The sequence below is a fragment of the Leopardus geoffroyi genome, chromosome C1 (assembly GCF_018350155.1).
Source record: "Leopardus geoffroyi isolate Oge1 chromosome C1, O.geoffroyi_Oge1_pat1.0, whole genome shotgun sequence".
In the NCBI taxonomy this organism is placed as follows: Eukaryota; Metazoa; Chordata; class Mammalia; order Carnivora; family Felidae; genus Leopardus; species Leopardus geoffroyi.
This window is the reverse complement of record NC_059328.1, coordinates 35,274,976-35,302,922: the sequence shown is the minus strand read 5'-3', so window position 1 is coordinate 35,302,922 and position 27,947 is coordinate 35,274,976. Positions and strand designations below refer to the sequence as shown.

Here is a 27,947-nt window from a genome sequence, read left to right as displayed (position 1 = left end):
CTTATTAAATGTTAGACATTGTCCTTACTACCATGTGTATATTAACACCTCTATACCAGTATTATCCTCATTTCACAAATAGCACAAAGAGGTTAAACAACCCACTTAAGGTGGCCTCAGGAGCCAGGCTTTTAACCTCCTAAGTGTTCTGCCCAAACTGCATTCCAACTGGACCAATAGAGGAAGGAGCTGACCAGGCCACAGCAGGACATTCAGAATTTATCTTTTGTGTGAAGGGACATTATTAAAGGGTTCGAGGGGCACCTGGATGACTCAGTCTGTTAAGCATCTGATTCTTGGTTTTGGCTCAGATCATGATCTCATGGTTTGTGAGATCGGACCCCATATTGGGCTCTGTGCTGCCAGTGTGGAGCTTGCTTGGGATTCTCTGTCCCTCTCTCTCTGTACCTCTCAAAGTAAATAAATATTTTAAAAATTTTAAAAAGAAAAGAGTTTGAAGCAGGTGATGACTTATAAGGATTCCCCTGGCTGGTCCCATGAGGGACTCATATGCCATTCCAAGTGAGAAGATGGATCAGGTCTGGTCAGGTCTTCATTTAACCGACTGAGCCACCTAGGTGCCCCTTCTTCCTGAGGTCTTTCTAAAATGTGCATTTGGTTGTGTGGCACTTAGGCTAAAAATCTTTTAATACCTTATTACTATTTAGATAATTAATGTTATTTTTTATTTTTTTAATGTTTATTTATTTTTTAGAGAGACAGAGACAGAATGCGAGTGGGTTAGGGGCAGAGAGAGAGGGAGACACAGAATCCGAATCAGGCTCCAGGCTCTGAGCTGTCAGCACAGAGCCTGAGGCGGGGCTCGAACCCATGAGATCATGACCTGAGCTGAAGTCAGACGCTCAATCGACTGAGCCACCCAGGCGCCCCTGATAATTCATATTCCAGGGCAAGGAATCTGGAATCTTCCAGTTCCCAACTGTCCATGCTCTATGACTGGTTCCTCAGTTCACCTGGCAAACTTCTAATTTTTCAAGACCAAACTGGTATTGCTCATCAGATCCTTTCCCACCTAGCAAGCCAAGTGCTTTCTTGTCAGTGTTGCCACAGAATCCTGTAATGTGTCTTGAGCAAAGACTGTAACTGACAAAGCACCATCTTTCGGCTTATGGCTCCTGTTCCCAGAAGACCTGGGACCTAGTAAGCACAGAACAAGGCAGAGCTTGGAAGCTTTACCACATCATTGAAACTGCTGGTATGGATTTGGCCTCCTAGGTAGAGTACAGAATCAGCACTATGGAAAGGTGCAGTAATATCTGTCCTTAGTCCGAGAAGGTTCATACATGTCTCAGCCCTTCCCACACACCAGTCAACAGGTTGACTTTTTCCTCTTTCTTTATTGTTAGACACAATGTATAAACACGTAAAACAGGAAACAGCAGGGATCCTCTTGGGCCTCAAAAAACAGCAAGGAAGAGATCCTAGAAACTTTTTTAGAGTACAAGACATGGTGCCTGAACCAAGGGCATGGAAGGCAGGCCAGAGCCAGCAGAGAGCTGGACTAAAGGCTCCTTTCCTCTCCCCAGCGCCAGGATAACCCCAGGGAGCCCTTTACCAGCAGCCAGTCCTCAGAGGCAGAAGGACACCCAAGGGAACTCTTTACCAGAGAGTCTTCCCCTCCTGGAGAGAAAGGCAACACCCAGAGTAACTAAAAGCTCTATCTTCCCACCCTTGCTCCCTGGAGAGTTGTAACCCAAGAAAAGGAGAGAAGTCCCTCGTCACTCTGACCCTCTCCCCAGCTGCTTCCATACTTGGCGTTTACCAAAGCCTTTTCCAGCTCAGACCCTGACTAGACCCACCAGGTGCCCAAAGTTTGCTGGGGAGGTTGGGGAGGGGAAGAGGCTGGGTGTGACACCAAACAGATCTTTTATTTGCAGTCGTCAGTGGGGCCGTTTCTTGTTGCTTATTTGTTTGCTGGCCTGCTCTTCCAGCTGCATGGCCAGGCGCAAGGCCTTGATGACATCTGGAGGGAAGGAGTGGTGGTGCACTGGGGGTTAGTGGGTGTCTCAGAAGCCCCATTCCCTCAGGGCAGAGGCCCCATCCTCCAGCCACACCCACCTCGCAGGGCTGAGAAGTGCTTGGCTTGCTGGACCAGGGCAGACTCTGTCTTGTTCACAAAGGTCTCCAGGTCATAGTCTGGCTGCTCAGTCATCTCGGAGAGCTCAAGCCAGCCTGGCCCTTGCTGCAATGACATGGAGGGGGGACCTTGTCAGTTCAAAAATGACCAAATAAACTTAGCAAATTATTCCTGGGCCCCTACCATCTGCAATGCAGACAACCTAGGCAAGATGCCCACTCCTTAAGCCATAACTTGTGCTCTGCTTCTTGACCTGCTCCTGTAGAAATCTTCATCTTGAATTCATCCTCTTCCCTACCCCAAACTTGTCCCTCTCCCCAGGTCAAATGAATGTCACAATCTGTCTTGATGCCAAGCAGGAAATGGGAATAATAACTTTATTCTTTCACCCTGCTGGTCCCTAAATCCTACCAATTCTGCTTCTTAAATGGCACCTGAGTCTCATGTCCTCACTCCAGTCTCATGGTGACCATGACCACACTTCGTCTAGGCTCCAACATCTCTCTTGAACTTTTTTTTTTTTTTTAATATTTTTGAGACAGAGAGAGACAGAACATGAGTGGGGGAGGAGCAGAGAGAGAGGTGGACACAGAATCTGAAGCAAGTTCCAGGCTCTGAGCTGTCAGCACAGAGCCCAATGTGGGGCTCGAAGCCACAAAGTGTGAGATCATAATCCGAGCCAAAGTCAGGCACTTAACCGACTGAGCCACCCAGGTGTCCAGAACTTTTTTTTTTTTTAATGTTTATTTTTGAGAGAGAGAGAAGAGTGACAGAGAAAACATGGGGGAGGGGCAAAGAGAGGGAGACACAGGATATGAAGTGGGCTCTGTGCTGACAGCAGCGAACCTGACGCAGGGCTCAAACTCACGAATCATGAGATCACGACCTGAGCCCAAGTCAGACACTTAACTGACTGAACCACCCAGGTGCCCCTCTTGAACTCTTTATAGCAATCTCCTAATTTCTCATAACTCCTAAGTGCCTCTACTCATGCTCTTCCTCATTCCCAAACCAGACTCCACATTGCAGCCACAGTGATGTACCTAAAGCTGTGATAAGACCACGTCATCTGATCTGACCATATTCTACGCCCTTCAAAGGTATCCACTGCCCTCATAACCAAGTCCAGGCCTTTGGAGTGAGCCATAGGTCTTTTAGCATCAGGTTACCTGTTGACCTACACACATATTTAATCAATGTCCCTTGCTTACATCTTTTGCTTTGAGTAGAGTGAACCTCTCATTCTTTCTGAAAATACCATGTCCTTTCACACATTTGTACCCTGAGCACTCCAGGGAGGGAGGACATGCCTAAGCGCTTACTCTTCATGTTCCCTTCTCATTTCTGAGTGGCCCGAGGTCCTTCTTTCTGCACTGCACCCTGCCCTGAATACCCCACTGGCAGAGTGCACTCTTAGGCCTCCCCTCCCCTCTCCCTGTTCTCCCACAGCGGGAGTCACAGCAGCACCAGCATCTACCACTTAGTATACACTAACCATGTGCTGGGCACTGTTTTAAAAGCATATCCCTTAATCTTCAGATGCAATCATCTTGTCTTGCCCACTTCAGAGATGAAGAAACTGAGGCCCAGTGATGCTAAATGACTTTCCTAAGGAAATCAGCTTATAAATAGAAGAGTCAGGGGAAAAAAAAACAACTCAGAAGAGTCAGGATTGAGCAAGTCTTACTTTAGGGCATGCTATCCATACTTGATGTTTTTGGTCCTTGGTTTTAGCACAGGAGTTGGCATATAGAAAGTACTCACCAAACATTCATTGAGTAAACAAGCCAAGATGTCTGCAAAGCAGTCACCCTCCAAAACCTCGATCAGGAACATAGAGGGGAGAGACTGGCTCTGGCTAGGAGGATGGAGGAAAGCCTGTGTAGGCCAGGCTGGAGAAAAGGGTATGGTAATTCATTGTTCTAGAACAGCTAGATGAATAGGTGGACAATCGAGAAATACTAGGTAAAGGTCTGCCTCTTGCCATCCCTACCTGAAGACCTGTGGGAGCAAAGCCCAGGTCATGCTCAAGGAATGGTTCTGAGCACTGCTGAGGGCCTGTGCTGGGGTGGATATCCAGTCCATCCCTCACCAGGACTAGCTCATCACCTGTATTATCTCCTTGAGCTCTTCCATGGCCCTCTCCTCCAACTCCCTGATCTGAGACATGGCTTCATTAAAGCTGGACATCTGTGAAGACAGTTCCTCCTCTTCTTTGGAGAACTGAGGGGCCAAAAGAAGAGGTACAACAGTATGGCCTAGTTTCCCTCGATAGGCCACGTTTCCATCCTGCCTGGCCCCACCCTACACCTTACATTGCTTGTGATCAGGGACCCATGGGAGCTGGCTTCCATCTCTTCTGTTTCCATTTGAGTTGGTTGCTCACCACTGGATCCACTGTGGGGGCTCAGCTCCTTGACCCTGAGGAACAAGAAGGTCTCAGATCCCACAGGAACCTCTTTGGCACTCACAGGACTGCAGCATCACTCAGACCATGAGGCTCGGCAGCTTTTACATTGGCCAAGATGACCCATGCTGGCTTCACATTAAGGCTTGAAGAGGACTGGGACATGTCTGAACTCAGATTCACTGAGTCACAGAAGAATATACAGTAGGCACTGAGGCTCCAGACTTCCTCCCTCTTCCTTTCCTCCCTCCTGCACCCGTCTCCCCATCCCACTGGTCATGGGTACTAGTACCTGTCTGCATATCTCAGTGTGTTTAAAGTATATTCGCAGGAGCTTATGCCTGGTGAGATCATGGCAATCTGCAAAACGGGGAAATAGGCAGTTAAGGGTTGAGGATCACAGGGTAGGGTAAAGGCGCTGGACTGCCTAGTACTGGATACTGCCAGGAGTCGTCTCTTTGAGCTGCTGACACCCACACAGTATTGGGGCGGAGAGCTAACTAAGCGCCTAGTCTGTGCCAGGCAATTTGCCCCAAGGGCACTGAAAACTAAGGCACCTTAAAAATTGGTTCCCTGCCTTTAAAGGTGCATCTGGATACCCCTGTTGTTTTATCTCTTTATGGACTCTTTCACCAAGGTCACATCTCAAGGCTCTGTGGCTTAGTCAGAAATTCCTACCTTCCCTAGTAGACAGGGAAGAGGAGATTCCTTAGAGGGGAAGAAGGCAGATCCTAGCTAGCAGGCTTGTAGATAAAATAAGGAAGGGAACAAAAAGTCATTTGAGGCCATACCCCTTTCCTGTGTACTTAATTAGGAGCCAGTGAACCTGAGGGAAACCATAGAAGAGGAGAATTTTGCTCTCCTGCTTTCCCACAGGCCATCCTTCTGAATTCTGGGGCCTCTTTTCATCAGGTAAGGCCCTTTTGGACCCCAAACCAAGAGCTGCACAGACATATAGTAAAGGGAGCAGATCCTCTCCTTCCCTCTTGAATAGGCAAAGAGGAACCTGGTACTAAAAAGCAGTGGGGGATGCCCAGTAAAGTTTGAGCCTGGAAACCCAGGTAGCCAAGGGCACCAAGCCTTCTGCCCAGAGACAGGACTCAACGTCTTCCTATACCACCTCCAAAGTGACCCTACTCACCATGCAGGTCCTTGAGTTCTCCCCGATAAAGGAGTCCCTCAGCACCTGTGTCAGCTTGCTCTCTCGAAATGGGGTGTGAGCCTTGTTCTGTCCCAGGGCCCTGATGCACTCCTGTGGGGCAGCAGGAGCCACTGAGGTCCCTTTCTTCCTCTTGAGTTGCCCATTCCCTCCCTCTCTCCCTCCCTCCACCAGCAGTCCTCCAGGCCAACCACCTGTTTAGGCCCTGCTACCTTCAGAGCCAGAAGACTCTTGTTGATTTCTGCACCCTCCATGCGAGTCTGCCGGTCAGCACTGGAAGTGTCCGCACCTCTCTCATTCCCTGCCAGATCCACCAAAGAGAACTTGCCATGCACTCTCCCTTTGGCCCGAAGAAGAATCTGGAAGCAGGCATGGGAGCGGGAAGAGTTGGAGTTGGCAAATGTCTGCCCAGAAGTCCTGTGGCAAAGGAGGGCAAAGAAAGGTTATGAGCCACTGTGGCTCCCCAGAGTTCAAGCCACCCCACTCCACAGCACTGAGTTCTCTGTACAAAGGACACAGGTCAAGACTCTAAGCAGTCCTGTGTTTTCTTATCCCAGATTTCTGTTTTGCCCTTCCTGGGCAGCAGCTTTCCCTCTACCTCCAGATCTGGCAAGTTTTCCTGGCAGTGAAAGTACTAGATTCTGTGCTAGGCCTTAGCCAGCCCAGAGGGCCCAAAAGCACATGGGGAAGGGGAGTTGCCTGTGTTGCAGGGCACATGAGGAGGAGGGGTTGTCATGAACCACTTGTGAAAGCTTGAGAGGCTTGGAGAGGGCAACCCCCTCCCTGGGCCTCCATAAGCCACCCAGCATTCCACTGCACCATGCCTGGTGGAAGAGCACTTCCCCACCTCTGTATAGAAGCTATGACCCCATCCCTTCCAGCCCAGACTAGATCCAGAGCTTGTCTCCTACCACAGAGGGAGGGGACAGCAAGAAGAAACCTAGAGAAGTTAGGAAGGATGATTTGGGGTAAGGACCTGGAAATAAAGTCTACCTTGGTTAGATTTAAGACACTTGCTCCTGATGAGCCTCTTGCCCTGGGTCATCTGCCCTATTGAGAGTCCTTACGGCAGAGGCCCTCACAGCCCTCACCAAGCTGCAGAGAGTGGCGCTCTGTGGAAACAGCAATGGGCTCAGAGCGGGGGTCTATCACCTGAACCGGGCATTAGGTGGCCCCTTCCCCTCACCAGAACTCTGACCTGCAGGCACTGCCTATGTCGATCATCTTGATGACATCGTCAGCACAGCTAACCAGATGCTCCTGTAGCCCCACCACCTGCACCTGCTGCTTGCCGTCCTCCAGCACGCGCAGCTTAGCTTTCTTGTTGAGCAGATCAAACAGCTGTGCCAGGCAGGGGAACAAGGATAAGGCCATTAGGTCCTGGACACCCTACCTACACCCCCTCCTTCAGGGCCTGTCCCAGCTTAGATAAGAGCTGGCAGCAGAGAAGGCAGAGAGAAGCTAAGCTGGGTGGCAGGCAGTACACTTGAAAGCTGAATCAGGCTGCCTCAGTTTGATATGACCCTGCTACTTTGCCAGCTATGGGAGCCTGGACCAGTACTTAACTACTCCAGGCTTATTCCTCATCTGCAGAATAATGATGGGAATACTTCCTCATAGGTTATAATGATTGAATGAGTTGAGACAAGTGCTTAGCACATGATACTACACCAATAATCAACATTAGCCATTATTATTATCAAGATCCTGCTCTGAGGAAGGCAACTCTGCAAAAGCAGAGTACAGAGGTAGAGGTAGAAGGTATGGAGTATAAGGGGTAGGGGAGAGAGTGAGAGAAAGAGAGTATGAACATGAAAATGAATGTACACAATCGGGGAAGAGTAGAAAGGTTATAAGGAAGTGGGTCGAGGGAGGACAGGGCACACACAAGGCAAACCTCCCACGTGAGACATGTGAGAAGGAGCCCCGAGGAGTGTTCCTGCCATACTTGCTGAGCTTGGGCACCGTCCCACCATCAGATGAAACCTCCCACAATGATAGGACAGAGCAGCCCATTAAAGGCTTGACAGCCCACAGGCTGCTTGGTTTCTACAATTTCTAGCCAACCTCAAGGTTTTAGAAAGTTCAGTGGCCCCAACAGTAGAGACGGGCTCCCTGCCAGCTAGCTACCTTCCCATTATAGATCTCAAAGAAGGTCACATAGACTTCCAGGCCCAGGTTCCGGTAGCGAGGCTGATTCTTCAGGAGGAAGACATCTCGGGCTATGAGAGAGAGCCTGGATTAAGTAAGCAACCTGCCTTTCTGTGCCCAACCCAAGTGGGGCAGAACACACTACTTACAGGCCATGGCATAGATCCCTTTGGATGCATTCTGGGCTTTCCCAGAGAGGTCTCCGCCCATAGTCTGCAAACGGAAGGGGCAGAAGACTGTGGTAAAGGACCCTGGGCCTAGGCCAGAGCACTAGTGGCTCCATTACCATAGTGGGCCACCACATCAAAGCTGAGAAGCTGTACCTGCTAAGGCATCTGGCACAACAACAGTGTCTGGTGATAGGGTATCTGTACCAAGGGGACTTTCTGCAAGCAACTTACCTGCTTCCTTTACAGGGACCCAGTGTGACACCATGGGCTGGTTTGCTCCCTGCCCGGGCTGAATACTCACATGTGTCTTGCCACTTCCTGTCTGGCCATATGCAAAACAGGTTGCCTTTCCCCCTTCAAAGATTGTCTGGACCAGTGGCCTTGCTGTGAACCTGGGAGAAAGGAAAGAGTATACATCTCTCCCCAAAATGTGCTCCCTAGAATGTGGTCCTACTGCCCTTCCACTGCAGAACTACTGCAGTCTTCAATTCCTCCTTCCAAACAATAGCACTCCTCTTCTGCAAAGTGGTCCCACTGGACCCCAGCCCCACTTAAAAATCTGAAATTCTCTCAGCCAACTGGGGAGGGCTGGACTGACCTGCCAAGAATAAGCTGGTGGCCTACACTCTAACTGAGCCATCAGCCCTTTGTCTGACTCTGGAGACCCAAGATGAAACCCTGAGCTTAGTAGCTGACTGCCAGCATAAGAAACACTACAAAGATCAGAGGAAACCCTCTAAAGTAGGAGTCTAAAACATTTTAGGCCACATAGGTCTCTGTCACCTTTTTTTTTTTTTAAAGATTTTATTTTTAAGTAATCTCTGCACCCAAATGGGGCTAGAACTCACAACACTGAGATCAAGAGTTGCACCTTCCACTGACTGAGCCAGTCAGGCACCCCACTACCACATTAAAAAAAAAAAAAATGTTTATTTATATGCTAACTAAATTGGATGTAAATTTTAAAAATAAATTAAAAAATTTTTTTTGAGAGAGAGAGAGAGAGAGAGACAGCAAGCACGCACCCAAGTCAGGGAGGGGCAGAGAAAGAGGGGGGACAAAGGATCCAAAGCAGGCTCCACGCTGACAGCAGAGAGCCCAACATGGGGCTTGAACCCAGAAACTGTGAGATCGTGACCTGAGCTGAGGTCACATGCTTAACTGACTGAGGTACTCAGGTGCTCCTTACTGTCACATGTTTTTAAAAAGGATCCTTTAAAAACACATTCATTCTTATTTTGAGAACCATATAAAAAGGAATTGCAGGGGCACCTGGGTGGCTCAGTTAGTCAGTTAAGTGACTGACTTTGGCTCAAGTCATGATCTCATGGTTCGTGGGTTCGAGCCCAACATCAGGCTCTGTGCTGAACACTTGCTTGGAGCCTGGAGCCTGCTTCAGATTCTGTGTCTCCTTATCTCTCTGCCCCTCCCTAACTTGTGCTCTGTCTCATGCTGTCTCTCAAAAATAAATAAATAGATAGATAGATAAATAAATAAAGGAATTGCAAACAAAATTTGGCCCATGGGCTATTGTTTGTCAACCTCTGGTCTGAGCAGTGTTGTTTATAGAACTTTCTGTGGTGGTGGACATGTTCTTTACTGTGCTAATAGCAGCCACTACCACAGGTGGCTGTCAAGCTCTTAAAATGTGGCTAGTGTGACTAATGAATTGAATTCTGGGACACCTGGGCAGCTCAGCCAGCTAAGCATCTGATTTCAGCTCAGGTCATGATCTCACTGTGAGTTCAAGCCCTGTGTCGGGCTCTGTGCTGACAGCTCAGAGCCTGGAGCCTGCTTCAGATTCTGTGTCTTCCTCTGTCTCTGCACCTCTCCTGCTTGTGCACGTGCTCTCTCTCAAAAATAAATAAACATTAAAAAAAATTTTTTTAAATGAATTCTGAGACGCCTGGCTGGCTCAGTTGGTAGAGAAAGCAATTCTTGATCTCAGAGTTGTGAGTTCAAGCCAAAAAAAAAAAGAAAAAAAAAAAAAAAAGAATTGAGTTCTTAATTTTATTTAACTTTCATTTGAATAGCCACATGAGGCTGGTGGTGCTGTATTAGATAGAGCGGTCCTAGTCTTTGCTGAGTCTGCTAAGCTCAGTGGGTAATGGAGTGGCTGCATAAGACACTGGAAGAATCCCTTCGACCTGCCCAACCCAGCCTCAGAGAGTACAATGGGTAATACCTCACTTGTAATCCATTTGAGGATGCACTGATAAAGATGCAAAATGGGATGTGACAAGCCCAAACTGGGCCTTCCTGGTGTCTCCTGGCACCACAGAACCAGCTCTGTAATGGCTGATCCAAAGAAAATATGAGGAGGCCAAGAAAGGCCTCAGAGATCAGTGTGGCGGTGAATAGTACAATATCCCACATTGACAAGAGGAAGGCTGGGAAAGGGAAATAAAAGAGGCCAAGAAACTAACCTGTAGACAACTTCATTTGAAGCTGTTTCATCAAATGCAAAGTCAAAGCAGAAGGCTTGGTTCTCCAGATACTTTGTTAAGTCCACTTTTAACTTGGGCTCATGGACCAAGAGGAGGCCTTTGCTGGGAACAGAAATCACATCAACTTCTTTCTTGGCCAATTCTGCAGAAGAAGAGTATTTCAGGGGATGATTCCTGGACATGGAGAAGGTCAGTCAGTCAAAAGCCTCCTTCTGACTGATCAGGGCTTACCTTGTTTATTTAGTGGGCGTTTCCTCACACAGACACATATCCTGTGCTCTTCGATCTTCAAAAGGATGAAAGAAGACAACCAACCACCAAAAGGTCAGAGCAATACTGAAAGAACTCCTCCTCTTCCAATCCCATGTCTGGCTCACTCAAGGGCCAAGACCTAACACTGGGACCCCAGCTCCACCATTAGTTACTCTCAAAAACAGTCAGGCAGCTTTGAATTTCCTTCCCAGTTTTCTCACCCTGCTGCCTACAGGTTTCAGTGCTACTTACACGATTATTAGTAAGGATCTAGCCACCTATGGAAGTGAAGAGGGTGACACTTTATGCAGCTGACTCTCCCATCCAGCCTTGCTAGCTCCAGCCCATTAAAGGTATTAAAAATATCCTCAAGGGTAAGTGGAGATTCTTGCAAGCTTTCACATCCTTAAAGAGGAGATTTGTCTCTCAATTGTACACACACTCAGGAAGGAGAGATAGAAGCCTTTTAGGTTTACTTACAGGATCTGTCATAGTAAGTGGATGACATTCCAAAGTAGCCCGAAATTCTTTAATCATCCGGGCAAATTCCCAGTTTGGAAAGCTGCTGTCATACTCCTGTTTGGGACAAGGGCAAAAAAAAGGACTGACTGCTGACATGTAAATGCTCTCAGAGCTTAGTGCTGAAGCATCAGCAACAGCTCTTTATATACACACAGCCCTTCAGTTGACAAAGCCCTCCCACATGTTACCTTCCTCCCACCCTGGCTCTAGGCTGAGAACTCAGAAGCAAAGGCCCTGGGAACAGAGATTGGCGGTGGGAGGTGGTAGGTTTTAGGCATGCATTCAACCACTCTAGGAACTAGGGCGAGGGCCACTGTCCCCTTCTTAGGAGACCAGCAGGTTGAGATTCCCTGGAGCAATTAACCCAACTGAGGGGAAGTGCTCCAAACTGGGACTTTATTGCAACCCCAAACCCCTGCCCCATATACACAATTAGGAGGTGGAGGTGGGAGTCGGGGGGAAAGCAGGCAACTCTGCCCAGCAGCTCTGTTGGCCACTGCACTGTGATGGGTGTGCCTACTGGATGATCAGCATGAAATATTCCCCACCCAAAGGGCTTCAGAAAAATATCTGATTTATTTTTTCTCTGAATCCAGATGAAAAACCAGTTAAATTTCCTGGATATCAGAACTGGAGCCTCAGAAACGCTGGGGCCCAGCTGTATCTCTGCTGCTGGTGAGGTTGCAATTAAGAATGCCTGTCCGAAAACCCTTGACCTAAGAAAGGTACCTGAGCTCGCTTTATTCTTGTTTCAGAGTTCTGGGCCCTCTTCTCTTCTCGCTTGTTCTTCATTTTTTCCATTTCCTTCACAATACATGATTTCCTCCGAACTGGGGAAGAAGGAAGCCCACTTTTACCTGTCTAGGCCAGCCAGCCTACTCTTTTCAAGCTGTTCTATTGAGTCATGGGCCATTCCCAGGCCTAGGCCTTCCTTAGACCCTTGCTCTTAAACCACCATATGCAAGGAGAGGAAGCAATGGATATGACTCTATCCGTTGTAGGCTAAGCCTGCAAAGTAAAGACCTGCACAAGCACTCTAGGCCTAACCCAAGCTCTCTCCATGTCTCTGTGGCATTTTCTCAACAACCACAAGGGGTGATACCATCCCTGATTGATTTTGATGGGCATTCTGGGCTGTTTTTCAGGTGTTGGCCAAGACTTGAGCTATGGCAACACCTCAACTACATTAGAGGGCTCCTGCCAGCTGGTGGGAACAAGGTCACCTCTTGTGAAAGACTGATGCGATGGCCACAGGAAATATGCCCCCACATGATAAACATGGTTTGAAGTCAGGTGCCAAAGCAGGCCAGGTTTGGGAGAGGATATAACAACTTGTCCTGCACTAGGAGCAGGGCAGCAGACAGCTCAGTGCGTCTACCTGAGTTCACAGGGTTTGCAGAAGAGCTGCCTCGGATGGAATGGACTTGCTCTTCCACCTCCTCACTGACCATCGTCAATGGTATTTCAGCCACTGCAGGGCAGGAGGGCCTAGGGGGTCCAGCTGTGGGGGAACAAGAGTCATTGGAGAAGCAGGCAGGCATACCAGAGCTGTGCTCCTCTGAGCCCTAGCAGGTCGTGGGTCAGGAGGAGTGCAACTGACTGCCAGCTCAGCAAAACCTTGGGCTCCCACCGTGTGAGCAGAGCTTGGGCTTTTCCTGTCACTTCAGCCCAAACCCTGAACCCAACCAGTCTCTACAGGGGCTGACTCCCGGGATCAAAAGTCTTAGAGGGCAGGGTGTCTGGCTGGCTCAGTCGGTAGAGCATGCGACTCTTCATCTCAGGGTTGTAAGTTTGGTGTAGAGACCAAACTTTAAAAATAAAATCTTTAAATAAAAAAGAATATATATCTTTGAAGGTATGTGAGTAGCTCAGCATGGACTTCACCACAAAGGGAAAGCCTCTAAAGGCCTAAAGACTTTAGGCTTCATCCAAGCTTGGGTTCTCAGGCCAGGGCGTATTTGGAAGAAAAAGCCAGACTTCTCCAAGTCTTGGAACCTGGGTTAAGAGGGACAAAGACTGAAAAGCCAGGAGTAACAGAAACCTGAGCAACAACATATTGATTCAACCCCAGAAAGCCCATGACAACTTGCTACTTCCCATACCTGGTTGTGACCCTCTTGTTTACATTCATTTTATTAGAGCTGAATTTGATACACGTGAGATGTAATGACTGTATATCTTACACAATCTGTACCTGCTTTATCTAATAAAAGTTAACAATTAAAAATATTTTTCAAATTCTATTTATATAAAGTCCAAAAAGGGAAAAATCTAATTTATGGTATCAGAAGTCAAGATTATAGGTACTTAATATAGGGGCTTATGAACTGGAAGGGAGCTTGAGGGGGATTTTGGGGTTGCTCATAATGCTTTGATTGAGTTATGTGAGTACGTTCGGTTTGTGAACTAAATGATATGGTCACTTTTCTTTGTGTGTGTGTGTGTGTGTGTGTGTGTGTGTAATGTTTCAATAAAATTAAAGAGTAAAATTAAACGATTTCCAAATAAGGGAGCAGAATAGAACTGAAGACAGGGGAGTGTAGAAATCTCAGGATTTCAGAACAGGGACAGGGCAATATATGAGCAGCTGCTGCAGAGCCTCAAACAGGAAAAACAAATTCATTACTCACTGGGAACTGAAAACTGCTTGCGGGAATTTGTAGACACTGGTAGCTCCACCTCCATATCATTCTCCTGAGTGGTAATTCGAACCTCGGAGACAGTGGACATTCGGGTGGAGCGGCCTCGGAGACCTGAAACACCAAGGGCAGCAGCAGCCAATCAGTGGGGCATGATCAGGAGGGCCAATGGGGGCCACTAGGGGGCAACCCTCCAAGATTCTGTATAGGGTGGGATGGGTCCAGATCACCAGGAAAAAGAGCCCAACTTCCCACTCCTTCCACCCAAGGAAAGGAAAAATTAGAAAGGCCAAGTACTAGTGACCCCAAAACTAATCTATTCACATTCTGCCACTCTGAGAGCTCCCAAGGGGAAGGATATCTCCCACAAAAGCAACTGTCCTGAGTAAATGGAGGGACCTATAGCCAATCCGAAATCCTTTCTGAAGAGACAGACCTAATCCCTGGAAAAAAAGCATTATGAACCTTAACAGCAGCAACACCTATCATTGTACAATCTTCCCATACTTCAAAACAACATTGTAAGGTAAATATCAGTCTTCCCATCTGATGGAAGGGGACAATAAGGCTCAGAGAAATTAAGGAACTTGCACATTGTAATAAGTGTTGGAGCCAGGATGTTAACCCAAAACTGTTATATTCCAAAGTCTGGGATTTGGATTTTGGATTTTTCCACTGCTTCAGGATGCTTTACAGAGCCAGACCTGGGGCACATCATCAGAAACCCATGGGTCAGCTACATTGATTTTCTGGAATCTTATAAGAATGCTTAACTGAGAGAAACAACTGAGTTATATTTGAATTCTTATTAATTTCTACCCATTTATATAGTTTCCCTCCATAAGAAAGAAACAATTCATCACCTATAAAGTAAGTCAGAAATTTGGAAATAGAACACATGGTACAGGGGCGCGTGAGTGGCTCAGTCAGTTAAGTGTCCGACTTCAGTTCAGGTCATGATCTCAGTTTGAGTTTGAGCCCCTCACATCGAGCTCTGCTGTCAGCACAGCACCTGCTTCGGATTCTCTGTCTCCTCCTCTCTCTGCCCCTCCCCCGCTCATTCTCTTGCTCTTTCTTTCTTTCTTTCTCTCTCTCTCTCTCTCCCCCCTCCCTCCCTCTCTCTGCCCCTCCCCTGCTCACACTGTCTCTCTCTCAAAATAAATACACTTAAAAATAAAAAAAAAAGCACTTCTTGAAGTATGATTGAAATACCAAAACTGTTTTGGAGATAAGTAAACACCCATGAAACTATCATTATAATCAATGCTATAAACTTACCCATCTCTTCCTAAGGTTTGCTCCCACTCTCTTTGCTTTGTATTTTGTTTATTTTTGTTTTGTGGTTAGGGTGTTTATTATAAGATCCACCCTCATAGTAAAATTTTAAGTATATAATACAGTGTTGTTAATCACAGGCCAGATGTACATTAGATCTCCAGGACTTACTTATTTCTCATAACTGAAACTTTGTACCTTTTGACCAAAACCTCCCTGTAGGTTTGATTCTTCTTCACTAAGATGCTTAGAAGACAGGGCAGGACTCAGCCCACATAGAGCCACCTGCTAAAGTGGAGCAATGAGTCTATTTCACAGCTTCCTGTGCCCCAGGAATATTATCCTGGGCTCAAACCCCATGACGATAAGCCAGTAAAAATCTATTTACCTTCCTTAGGAGCAGGAATTTTGGAGTTGACTGATCTGCGTTTTTGTTTCTGTAAAATAAAAACAAAAACATCACAATATGTGGTTCCTATCATTTTCAAGGACTTATCTTAGATCCATGGGTTCTGCTGAAGTCCTAGGCAGTTCCAGAAAATCAGCAAAAGCCAACAAGCCAAGCAAATCTTCTGGGGCACTGGTTCAGCCAGATGACAAGCACCTACCTGGACTGTTACATTTTCCTGCAGGGGCAGATTGTCTTTTGGGTGTAAGGGAAGAAGTTGTAAAAGCTCTGGGTTTATTGCGGCCACATCATCAAAATCAATCTGCAAAGAGCAAGTAAAAAATTTCAGTGGAACAACATAGCTTCTTCAACCCAATTGCATCTCTACAACCAATGCTAGTACTCCTAGATTCAGACATTATCAACTTTTAAGTTCCACCAAGTACCAACAACTATAAACAAATAGCCCTTAGTCACGGTTTACCATCTAGATGAATACTGGTTTCTGATTGCCAAGCCAATGGTAGATGTTGGTGATGAGAATGAGGTAAAGAGGAGGGCAGACAGACAGGTAACCAGTAGTCCACAGTAGATGTAGGCCACTTGGTTTCCCTACTGTTCTGCTGGGCAGTGAGGTCCTGCTGGGCACAGTCCCCTGAGCACCTCTTGCTAGATGACACGGAGGAGGAAACAAGTTCTAACTGTCCCGGCAATAGTCAAACTGGAGGGCCCTTCAGGATCTTATGGGCGGGGACAAGTTCCCAAGAGCTGCTACCTAACCCTAAGTCTACCTACATTTTCTACTGGGTCCAGAAACTTCTTCCCCAATAACAACTTCCTGCATATGCCTGCAGTTGAGGTCACAATTCTAGGTTTACATCATCAGAGCCCTGCCACCCTCCAGGAACAACTCAAACTTCACAGCAGTTCAAACACACCAAAATAGTACCAACCAATCTTTTTTTTTTTTTAAGTTTTTTTTTTTAAATGTTTTTATTTACTTTTGAGACAGAGAGAGACAGAGCATGAGCAGGGGAGGGGCAGAGAGAGAGGGAGACACAGAATCTGAAGCAGGCTCCAGGCTCTGAGCTGTCAGCACAGAGCCCGACGCGGGGCTTGAACTCACAGACTGTGAGATCAAGACCTGAGCTGAAGTCGGATGCTAACCGGCTGAGCCACCCAGGTGCCCCAGTACCAACCAATCTTGAAATGTTTCAGAGCTGAAGCATGTACTCCAGGGTGAAAGCTTTAACTCCTACAATGCAACCTATATTTATTAATTAGCTTATTCAAACATTTATTAGGCACAATTAAGGCAATAGGGGGAAGATATTCAAAGATGAATTAAGACATATATTGCCCTGGCCTTCAGTTAGCTCCTATTCTTTTTTCTTTTTTAAGTTTATTTATTTAAGAGAGAGAGAGAGAGAGAGAGAGAGAGAGAGAGAGAGAGAGAGAGCACGCGCGCATGCTCACATAAAGGGCAGAGAGAGAGAATCCCAAGCAGGCTCTGCACCATCAGTGCGGAGCCAGACATGGGGGTTGAACTCATAAACAGTGAGATCATGACCTGAGCTGAAGTTGGATGCTTAAACGACTGAGTCACCCAGGTGCCCCTAATTAGCTCATATTCTAATGGAAAAGTCATATGCACAGAAGGCAAGAAACCAAAGCAGCACAGGATAAACAGGGACAGAGTACTGTTGAAAAGCAAAAGCTCACGGGTACTTTAATAACCACACTTTTGTCCCCAATTCTTGGACAGCTATAGACCCTTACTACACATTCCATTCCTCCCATTTCCAACACTTAAACCATAGAAAACAGACAATATAGGAGATCAATGTTTTAACCCTAGTTCTGACATTAACTCTCACACTGATGATTCAGGGTGAGCATCCCAGGAGGAAGGAGTAAGAGTGACAGTGTGAAGGCAGCAAGGCACTAGGCATGGACACAAAGTGGGGACCTGATGCATTTGACCCTGACACAGCATACTTTGGAAGAGTGTGTGGTACAAAGAAAAAAGTTTTTATCCTGAAAAAGCTTTGAATGCCTCACTAAGAAGTTTAGACCTTATTCCAAAGGCAGTATCTGAGCTGGTGTGAGACCCAACAAGAGGTATATTTCTAAACAAACAACAAAAATAAGCAAACAAAAATCACAAGGAACTTCTAATAGCTGGTTGAAAAGAATTTTAGGAACCTCTTGATTTAAGAGCAGATATTGTAAAGTATTCAATCCTTTTATTTCTAAAATATACCACTAAGTATCTGCTTACCTACCACAAGGCACTATGCTAGACAAGTCCTTTACATGTGTTATCTCATTAAGTTCCATGAAGAGGGTCCAAGTCTGTCTTATTCACTTCAGTATTCCGTCTGGCATTTTGGAACCAGTACAAAAGTATCTGTTGAACAAATCCTCACAATAACCTTATTAAGTAGATATTATTATCATCCTCATTTTTTTGGTAAGGAAACTGATTTTCTAAGAGAGGTGGAAGCATGTCTGAGAACACAAAATAGTGGCAGAGCCAGACTAGAATCCAGGTTTCCATACTCCTAGCCCAGTGAAATTTTTACCACACCACAATGCCTCTAAAACATAAATGCCTTAGTCACATCTCTCCTCTTCTCAAAATCTTCCCAAGGCTCCCAAGTACCTACAGAATAAAACCTTAAACATCTCAGTGCCAGAGATGATAACCCTCTGGTCCCCCCTTTCAACTGTCCAGCATCCTGAGCCTTCCCACTGCCTGGAGCAAGCTTCTTCACTAGTCTCGATGAAGGCCGTCTATCTCACTATTGTTTCTGCTACACCTTCCCACCACATCCCCACCAGTCAAGCTCATCCTCAGTGAGTTACTACCTCTGAGCTGCTCAAGCACTATTCATCTGTGCCATTTATCACAAGTTGCCTTCTGTTACTTGGGGTTTCAGAAACATACTTTTGTCTCAACTGGGTTATCAGTTTTGCTCCCCAAACCGATATTGTAGGTAGTTTGCACTCAGAAGCTAGCGTAGGTAAGCAAGGTTTTAGGATTCTGTGCAGTTTGTCTTCTTCAAACACACCAGAAACTGTTGATTGCTTCAATTTAGATCAGGCCCAACTAAATAAAATCCTAATAGGTCCAAAGAGGACCATGTTCAAGATTAGGGAGGACAAGGCAGGATCAGAAATAAGGTTCTCACAAGTTCCATTTCCACAGAAAGCTTTTTGTTTGTCTTTAAAGTAATCTCTCTGTCCAATGTGAAGCTCGAAATCAGGACCCCGAGTCACATGCACTACCAACTGAGCCAGCCAGATGCCCCTTCACACAGATCTTCTAGGGAGTAAGGTGTTAAATGTGGCAGAGGCATTTTCACAGAACTTACCTCTTTGCCCTTTGTGGCACCTCCTTCTGTCCATTCCACTGAAACACAGGATTTCTCCAAGTTCACAGTCCTTACATTAGCACTGTGAATTATGCCTACAGTATAAAAAGTCCAGAATTTACCCATCTTTTACACTTTTAGGATCCCACAGAGATTCTCAACGTGGAGTTGGCCTGAAGGAAGGAACAGCTGCCTTTTTCTTTCTTTTTAACACTAGGAAACAAATACAACCCCTGGCTTTTAACATTCAACTCCTCACCTTTAGAACATCCCACGGTGAGGTAGGCAGGGAACAGGTCTTAAAACTGAGCTGCAGGGAATAAGGATTCATTCCCACTCAAAAGAGGGCCTACAGTGAGTGAAGGTATGTCTGGTCAGGGGAGTCACTCTAGTTCTTAGGTACTGTTCCTCAACTCCCACTGACGCTCTGGCGCCCTCGGGTTGCCCTACGAGACGGTTATGTCTGACCATTCTCCTAATGACAGGGTATTACACCTGCCAGAGATTTGGTAGCTGCTTAACCAAAAAAAAGAGGGCAGAACTTCAAGCTCCTGAAAAGCAGAGATTTTTTCTACTGATTAACCCTGAATCCCAGTGCCTGACATACTGCAAGTGCGGAATATTTAGAGGAGAGTAAAGGAACCAGGAAGCCGAGGTCCCTCCAAGGGCATAGCAATTTCAGCGAAGTCTGGAAGTGAAGTGAATCTAGCAACCCTAATTTTCCTGGGAGGTCCTCTGACAGGGAGGAGCCCCGCCCACTGACGAGGATGGGAAGGGGACCCACAGCCAGCGCAGAGGCCCCTGCACCTGGGTAGAAGAGACGCAACGCTAGTGCAGAGACCCAGACCGGGTGGAAGCGGGGGAATCCCTAACAGCATCTCGGCCCTGCCGTTTGGGGAGGGGCAGTAATTTCAGCCATCTCACAGCCCACAGGTCCCCTTGGCCTCGCGACCCAGCCCCTCACCATTACTGCGTTGGATCTTGATGGTGAGACCGGGAAACAGGCGAGCCTGAAGCGACGAGTCCATAGGCAGTCGCGGGGAAAAGAAACGCGAAATACAAACAACCACAGCTCCGCTAACCCTACGAAGTCTTAACGCCGCGCAAACCGCCGCAGTTTAAATCCCGCGCGCCAGCGTCCCTGAGAACGTCATCACGCTGTCGCCGGCCTCGCTACCGCCAGTCCGCGGCGCCCTCCGCAGCCTTTTGGGATATGTAGTCTACGGTCGGTTTTCCGGCGCCTAAGACCGCCCATCCGTCTGGTCACACCCCTGCGCGCTGGGGCTTCTGGGAGCTTGGCCCGCCCGCCCGGCCCGCCCGGCTGCCGGTAGCTTGTTCCGGGCGTCTTACTGAGAGCCTGCTGCGCGACCGGCCTCCCCAAAACTGAGAAACTCCAGTATGGTGTTTGAGACCGAGTGCTGTTGGGCCCCTACAGACATGGGTTCCAATCCCGACTTCTTCAGTCACTAGCTCAGTGATCTTGAGCAGGTTAAAAACTGGACTCGGTTTCCTTTGCACAGTGAGGAGCATGCTTTTTCCCTCACGGAGTTACTGCGAACGAAGTTTAAACGAGGAACTATGTTTCAAGTGCCTGGGAGACACAGATTACCTGGATATTTATTGTCTACCACGTGGTAGGCATGGTACCTGGGTGCTAAAGACAGTAATAGTGAACAAGGCATAATTCTTGCCGTCTTTGACCTAACATTTCTAATATGAACAGGGGATACAAAGAAGTAACAAATTAGCAGTGGTAGGTGCTCTCAGGGAAACTAAGAGCTGAGATAGAAAATAATGGAGGAACTTTAGATAACTTTAGATAAAGTGCCCAGGGAAGAAATCTTTGAAGTGATATTTAACCTGCGTCTAGAGAACAAAAAGGAACAAACTGGCAAAATGGAGGGCAGGAAGGTGGGGAGCCTCCCAGGCTAAGATCTAAGGATGGTGTGTGCAAAGGCCCTGCGGCAGTAAAGAATTTGATCTTGAACTGAAAGAAGCTAGTGTGGCTGGAAAGCAAGAGAAGAGGGGCAGTGGGGTGAGAACATGTAGCATATTCTAGCCAATAGTAATAATTTTGGCTTTTATTCAGATGAGAATTCATTGAATAATTTTAAGCAGAGGAGTGACAAGATCTGACTTACATTTGATTTGATTGATATTATCAGACCTGCTGATGTATGGAGAACTGATTTGATGGGGGAAGATGAAGTGAGACTATTTAGTGGGCAAGGATTATGCTGCCCTAGCCTGGGGTAGTGATCATGGAAATGTAACTAAGAGAATGACTTAAAGTTTGGGAGATGGAATGAATGGGTTTTGCCGAAGAGTTGGAGATAGGGGTGAAGGAAAAGGGGTAATCATGCCTGACTTCTGGTTTCTGGCTAGAGCAATTGGGTAGGTAGATGATGAACTATTTCCTGAAATAGGAGAGTCAGGTTGTGAAAGAAACAGGTGTGTTTATGGGGAGTAAGTCAAGGGTTTCATTTTGGTCATGTTGAGTCGAGATGTCTGCAAGACTGTAGAGAGTAGGTGTCAAGTGAGCAGTGAATATGCAAGCTAAGAGCTCAGGGAGAGATCAAGGCCAGAGATAGAGATTGGGTAGCCATTTTATGTGGATGTATTTCTGTATATGTATTTGCTGTCCTGGAACTGAATGAGATCTAAAAGAACATAATTAAACCATGGGACACACCAACATTTTGAGGTAGGGCAGAGGAGGAGCAGCAGCAAAGATGAGATTAGGGTGGTTTGAGGGGTGAGGAAAACCAGGGAGTAGAAGCCTAGGAAGGACTGAAGAAGGAGGAAGTATCAGGAGAGCTGTGGAAAGGGTAGGTAAGAAGAGGACGTAGAAATATCTTTTCAGTATCCTTTGAATTTGCTAGCACTTAAGTCATTGGTGACTTTGAACAGTCTTGGTGAAGTAGTGAGGGTGAGAGTCAGACTAGAGAGAGTAGAAGTGGGATATTGCTTAGGGATACATGCGTATGTAAAAAAAAAAAAAAGATATATTCAGTGATAAATACTAAGATTTAGGAGAGCATTTGCCTCTGGCAGAGCAGGTAATGCAATTGGAGAGGGTACAGCAACAAAATAAAAATTTTGTTTTTTTACATGAGTCATGCATATACATGAGTGGTCATTATGTTATTTTCTGTACGTCCTGTGTTAGGAAGCTGATGTAAATTTGGACCCATCCCTACCTTTTTTATTTTTCTACATGTGGGTCCAGGTAGTTGCAAACTTCCTGGCTGTTCTCAAGGCCTATGTGGAACCCTTGGGGCACATGGGTTTTTTCGGGAGGGTTTATTTCCAGTTCCTCAACCTTGGGCAGATCCAGTGAATTTTTCCTGGCCTCACATGGGTATTAAACTCCTCCCCTCCTGTTGTACAAAGGAAAGTCAAGAAATTAACACGGAGTGGTCCAAAAATAGTAAAACCCACAGGAAACTCAAAGTCCCCAAAGTCAAAAATTTCTTTTGTGCCAAAAAGGAAGAGAGATGTCAGAGCAGCAAGGGCAGCTGACCCTGGAGAGACCCATGTTCTGAGAATAATGAAACTTCTAGGACCTTAGAAAACACAAAGATTAGGGACACATATGTCAGGGAATCTAGCATATTACCACAGACACATTACCAAGATAGAAAAAAAAAAAAAAAAAGCCCTCCCCTCCTTGAACTAGTAATAAAACAGTCAGAGTCTATACAATTGGTATGCTTAATATCAAAAAGAAAGAAAATTAACAAATCATTGTGGGGGTGCCGGCTGGCTCAGTTGGTAGAGCACACAACTCTTGGTCTCGGGGTCATGAGTTCCAGCCCCATGTCTGGTGTGGAGATTACTTAAAAAAAAAATCTTTAAAAAAATAAATCATTGTGAAAGCATAGAGCAATATATAAAAAGAAACAGAAAGAACAGAAAACTTTTTAAAATATGGCCACTGAATTAAAAAAACAACAACTCTGGAACTATGTTGCAACTCCCAATGAGATAAATGATTTAGTGGACCATAGGTGAAAGGTTACTGAGTATGTGGGATATTTGCAGGATGCCAGAGTATTGCTCCACAGATAATTTGAATTAACAGTTTGCAAAGGCAAAGCATACCTTTGAGTGGAAGATGTGACAGTCACTACTGCACCCAAGTGATCAAACTTAGCATCACTAGTCATGGGGTGACCTGACATTATGTGTCTTCTCATTGGATATAATATGAAGTATATAACATTATCCAGGAGACAATAATGCCAAAAATGTGTAACCTAAATCCAGTCTAGCCCCTAGACTTAACTTCCTGCTTCCAGGAAATGCAGGGGATGAGGGAACAAATTGAACAATACCAGGAGGAATAATGAGGCACATTTAGAATGCAGGATATTTTACAAGGTATTTGACCTGGGGGTCTCTTTAAAAAGTTCCTACGGAGAAAAAAAGTACAAAGACTGTTCTAGATTAAAAGATAATCCAAACAACAGCCAAACGTAAAGCATGAATCTTGACTGCATCATGGTTAAAAAAAAATTGGGAGGGAGCACCTGGTTAGCTCAATAGGTTATGTGTCCGATTCTTGGTTTTGGCTCAGGTCGTGATCTCATGGTTTCATGAGTTCAAGCCCCATGTTGGGGTCCGTACTGACAAGGTGGAGCCTGCTTGGGATTCTCTGTCTCTGTCTCTCTCTCTCTGCCCCTCTCCCACTTGTGCTGTCTCTGTCTCTCTCAAAATAAATAAACACACTTAAAAAAAAATTGGGAGTAACTGGGGAAATTTGAATATGGAATAGGTAAGAAAGATTTTAGGGAATTATTTCTAATTTACTTACGCATAATAATGATACCATGATTATGTGCGAGAATATTCTTATTTGTGGGAGATGCATGCTGAAATACTTAGAGCTAAAGAGTCATGATGTTTGCAACTTTCACAAGGTTCAGAAAAAATAATGAAGAAAACCAGGATATGTCACCTTAAAATATGCCTGTTTGACATAAGAATTCTTTTGAGTTGAAGCCAATTATGAAGCAGCATATACAGGAAAAGTTCTCTACCCTCCCCCTTTCTGCCTACAGGCAGAATATAAATTTTCCTTTACTGGAGAGGACTCTAGACTCTTATCTACCCAGTGATGGCATCAGAGGAATCTGCAAACAAACCTTACCCCATTAATCTGCTCCCATATATTTATCTTCCCACAGTTTCCTGTCCTTGGAGCCTAAAGCCATTTTCCTTTGTCCTATTATTTCTCTACAAATGTATCATTCTTTGCTGAAGATACTATATAAGCCCAAATTCAGGCCACCTCTTTGAGTTATTCATCCCTACAATCTCCCAGGTATTCAGGAGACACACATGTTAATGAACTTCTGTCTGCTTTTCTCTTGTTAATCTTTTGTTACAGAGCCCCAATTGAGAACCCAGAAGGGTAGAGGGAAAAAAATATATTTCTTCCCCTACAGTAACATACAAACAAGCTAAAGATGAGATACCACAATGTTAAAAGATGTTGAATCAGGTTGGTGGGTATACAAGTGGTTGCTGTACTAGTCCTTCAACTTTATTGTCTGTATGTAATTTGTCATAATAAAGGTGGGGGAAATTATTAAGTGGGGCAGATAAGATGCTGAAATAATCTAGACTGATAGTGGTAGCTCCTTCTGCCAAAACTTGAAGATGCCTCAGAAGTGAAAGTCTGAGATTTGTTTTGAAATAATCCAATAATCCAGCAGGCCAGCAGTGAGGGGTGGAGTTGTAGAAAATAATAGTGGCCATGAATTGATGATCATGGGTGCTGGGTGAGGGAAATGTTGTCCTTGCACTTAACTTGTGTTTGCTCAAAAATTTCTATTTAACAGCAACAAAGAAGAAGAAGAAGATACAGAAGTGAAAAGGGGTTGAGTATTTGAGAAACTAAGGTAAAAACTGAGAAATTCAGGGTGCCTGGGTGGCTCACTTGGTTAAGTGTCCAACTTTGGCTGGGTTCATGATCTCACAATCGTGAGTTCCAGCCCTGCATTGGGCTCTCTGCTGTCAGCACAGAGCCCACTTTGGATCCTCTGTCCACCCCCCTCTGCTCCCCCCTCAAAAATAAATAAATAAAAAAAAACATTCAAAACAATAGCAACAACAACTGAGAAATCATCCATGAGGAGACAGAGGGTGGTTGGGGCCAGTTGTGGAGAGATTGTGACTGGCAGCCAGAGTGGAAGAGGGTCAGGTGCTTTGAGATGAGGGTGCAGCCAAGGGAGAGTTTTCAGTTGTGCTCTCCACTGCCCTTCCCTCTGTGCCCCCACTCTCCAGGGCCCTGAGTGATTCGTTACCTGCCTCATTACTGTGCATGAGGCAGGAAGCCAGCAGCCCTATCAAGTACTCAATCCTGGCTAGGGCTAGACCAGTGGACCTGAAATATTACTTCTCCCCTTCTTCTTCATATCCTACAGTCTGGACGTTAGCCTTCCCCTGCCAAGTTCACTGACATACCCAAAGTAATAGGAACTCAAAGGGGAACGCATTTGCAATAAAAGAAAAACAAACTGAGAAACTAATAATAGATGAGGCCGACTTACTAGACCTAATTGAGTTTAAAATAAGCTTAATAAATATCCTCAAAAGATAAGAGAGGATATTGTTAACCTAAGGCAGGAACAAACAGGAAGAATCAGATGGAAATACTGGTTATGAAAACTTTAATAGCTGGAATCCATACATGGATTGAAGAGCAGAATGGTTATAGCCAAAATGAAACAATGAGCAACAACATCAGGGTGCGGATTCACCCCAAAGGCATCAGGAAGGGTTAAAGAAAACAAGGAAGGCTGAAAACAGATGAGCCAGTTGTTTGTGACACACACACTCTTGGTGGCTAATCCAACAGCTATTCCCAGCTTCCTTATTCATGTCTACATTAGAGCCTGGAAAATACCTGCTTTCCCAGATTCCCAGGCAATTGGAACTGGCCATGGGACACGGTCCTGGCCAATGAGATATAAGCAGGACTGTTCTGGGGGCTTCTGGGTGAGAAATGTTGTTTTCTAATAGAAAGGAATGAGATGACATGAAGGATGCTTTGCTTGTAACATCTCATCCCCCTTTTTCTTGCCTTTGACATTGATACTCTGTCTGGACTTGTGACAGCTGCCTTGTGATCATGAAGTAGTTTGACAGTCATGAGATCAAAAATCCAACACAGGGCAGCCAGGTAGGAAAGAGAGAAGAGCCCAAACCCATGTTTCTGATGGCTGAGCTGTTGAATCAAAGCCAGCCACCACCTACACCAAGACTCCTTGTGTAAATACAAAACAAAACAAAGCCCACTTGTTTGTTTAAGCCATCTTTATTCACGTTCTTTAACCTGCAGCTGAAAACATTCCTAACAAATACTTTGTTCAATAATTTGGGAAAGAGCTGCAAAGTTGAGATTCAAAGAAATAAGAGATGGAGGAAAAAGGCAGAAATCTGTGAAAAAGATTTAAAAAAGAAATTTATTCATTCAGAGATAAGTTGTTATATGTAAGCCCTCCCCCAGCCTCCCCTTTTATGAACATTTTTAAAAATGTGTATTTATTTTTCAGAGACAGAGACAGAGCATGAGCAGGGGAAGGGCAGAGACAGAGGGAGACACAGAATCTGAAGCAGGCTCCAGGCTCCAAGCTGTCAGCACAGAGCCCTACAAGCCCTACACACAGAGCTTGAACCCATGAACCTTGAGATGATCTGAGCCGAAGTGGGACTTTTAATCCACTGAGCCACCCAGGCACCCCTCCTCTTGCCCTTTTTAAATACAAGAGAACAGATCCACACTTTACTTGTCAATAAGTTAAAAAAAATTGTTTTTAATGTTTATTTTTGAGCGAGAGAGAGAGGACAGAGTGTGAGTGGGGGAGGGGCAGAGAGAGAGGGAGACAGAATCCGAAGCAGGCTCCAGGCTCTGAGCTGTCAGCACAGAGCCCGATGCGGGGCTCGAACTCATGAACTGTGAGATCATGACCTGAGCCAAAGTCGGCCGCTTAACCGACTGAGCCACCCAGGTTCCCCCCCCCCCATTTTTTTAAATGTTTATTTATTTTTGAGAGTGAGAGAGAGACAGAGTGTGAGATGGGGAGGGGCAGAGAGAGAGGGAGACATAGAATCTGGAGCAGGCTGCAGTCTCTGTCAGCACAGAGCCCGATGCAGGGCTTGAACTCACGGACCATGAGATCATGACCTGAGCTGAAGACGGACGGCCAACTGACTGAGCCACCTAGGCACCCCGCTTCTCAATAAGTTTAAATCCTTAACGAGTAAAGCATCACCTGGATTCTGTGTCCAATGGCCATAGCAGGAATATTGCTTTGGAATTTGGCATGAACTATGCCACTGTTTCCACAGGCGCAAATTATCCTTTCCCTAGATTATTCAGATTTTGTTTTGTTTGCCACCAGGAGTCACTGTGTCCTTCTTTGCTTTGTACACATAATCTTGCCCAGATAGAATTTAATTTTGTCTCTAACATAAATACTTTTGATTTTCAGAAGAGCTGTGTGCTCACTCAGTTCCAGAGACCCTACTTATAGCCAGCAAAAAATGGCCCTGGCCCACAGCCTTCCAGACATAGTTGTCATTTTAGAAGTCCTGTCCACAGCAGGCCTCCACGGGCTCCAACATGGAGGAAAGAAATTAAGGTTTTCCTTTTCAAGCATATGTTCCTTTTCAAGCACATATGAAGAAATGTTTTATTGATTAAATTGGGAGTATCAAGTGTGGGTTTTTTTTTTTTTTTTGTCTTCTATACTTTTCTGTGGAGTTAGAAATAATTTAAGACAAACTTAAAAAGAAATTTTTTTTTTACCTTTATTTATTTTTGAGAGATAGAGCATGAGCCGGGGACAGGCAGAGAGAGAGGGAGACATAGAATCAGAAGCAGGCTCCAGGCTCCGAGCTGTCAGCACAGAGCCCAACATGGGGCTCGAACCCATGAATCCATGAGATCATGACCTGAGCCAAAGTCGGACTCTTAACTCACTGAGCCACCTAGGCGCCCCTAAGACAAACTTTTTAAATTGTTTATCTATTCACTTATTTAGAGTGTGTAC

The 27,947-nt window shown here is 45.7% G+C and overlaps 1 protein-coding gene across 4 annotated transcripts; it reads right to left on the bottom strand.

The window, feature by feature from the left end:
• Positions 1 to 1,338: 1,338 nt before the first annotated feature.
• Positions 1,339 to 20,097, bottom strand: KIF2C (kinesin family member 2C). Of its 4 annotated transcripts, XM_045477084.1 has the most exons (21): positions 19,850 to 20,097; positions 18,886 to 18,980; positions 15,729 to 15,830; positions 15,509 to 15,557; positions 13,837 to 13,959; positions 12,585 to 12,707; positions 11,936 to 12,036; positions 11,165 to 11,260; positions 10,664 to 10,718; positions 10,412 to 10,574; positions 8,287 to 8,377; positions 7,965 to 8,028; positions 7,795 to 7,886; positions 6,863 to 7,005; positions 5,877 to 6,081; positions 5,647 to 5,757; positions 4,798 to 4,865; positions 4,414 to 4,519; positions 4,208 to 4,321; positions 2,080 to 2,203; positions 1,339 to 1,984 (listed from the first exon to the last, which is right to left on the bottom strand). In XM_045477084.1, exons 1-21 carry the CDS (start codon positions 19,911 to 19,913, stop codon positions 1,902 to 1,904), a joined length of 2,172 nt encoding a protein of 723 aa, XP_045333040.1. In that variant the 5' UTR covers positions 19,914 to 20,097; the 3' UTR covers positions 1,339 to 1,901. The 4 variants fall into 4 exon arrangements, with proteins under 4 accessions (XP_045333040.1, XP_045333041.1, XP_045333043.1 ...); XM_045477085.1 differs by lacking the exon at positions 12,585 to 12,707 and having other exon boundaries at positions 19,850 to 20,015; XM_045477087.1 differs by lacking the exons at positions 18,886 to 18,980; positions 19,850 to 20,097 and adding an exon at positions 17,794 to 17,907.
• Between the last annotated feature and the right edge of the window lie 7,850 nt (positions 20,098 to 27,947).

Bases quoted from the DNA above. Each gene is read 5' to 3' on its own strand.
- KIF2C (XM_045477084.1), bottom strand. From the start codon at position 19,913: ATGGACTCGTCGCTTCAGGCTCGCCTGTTTCCCGGTCTCACCATCAAG. The intron at 12,037-12,584 runs GTAGACGCACTG...CTTCTTCCCCAG, and splicing joins TGCAAACCCTGTGAACTCAG to TTCGGAGGAAATCATGTATT. The intron at 6,082-6,862 runs GTCAGAGTTCTG...CCTTTGCCACAG, and splicing joins GACATAGGCAGTGCCTGCAG to GACTTCTGGGCAGACATTTG.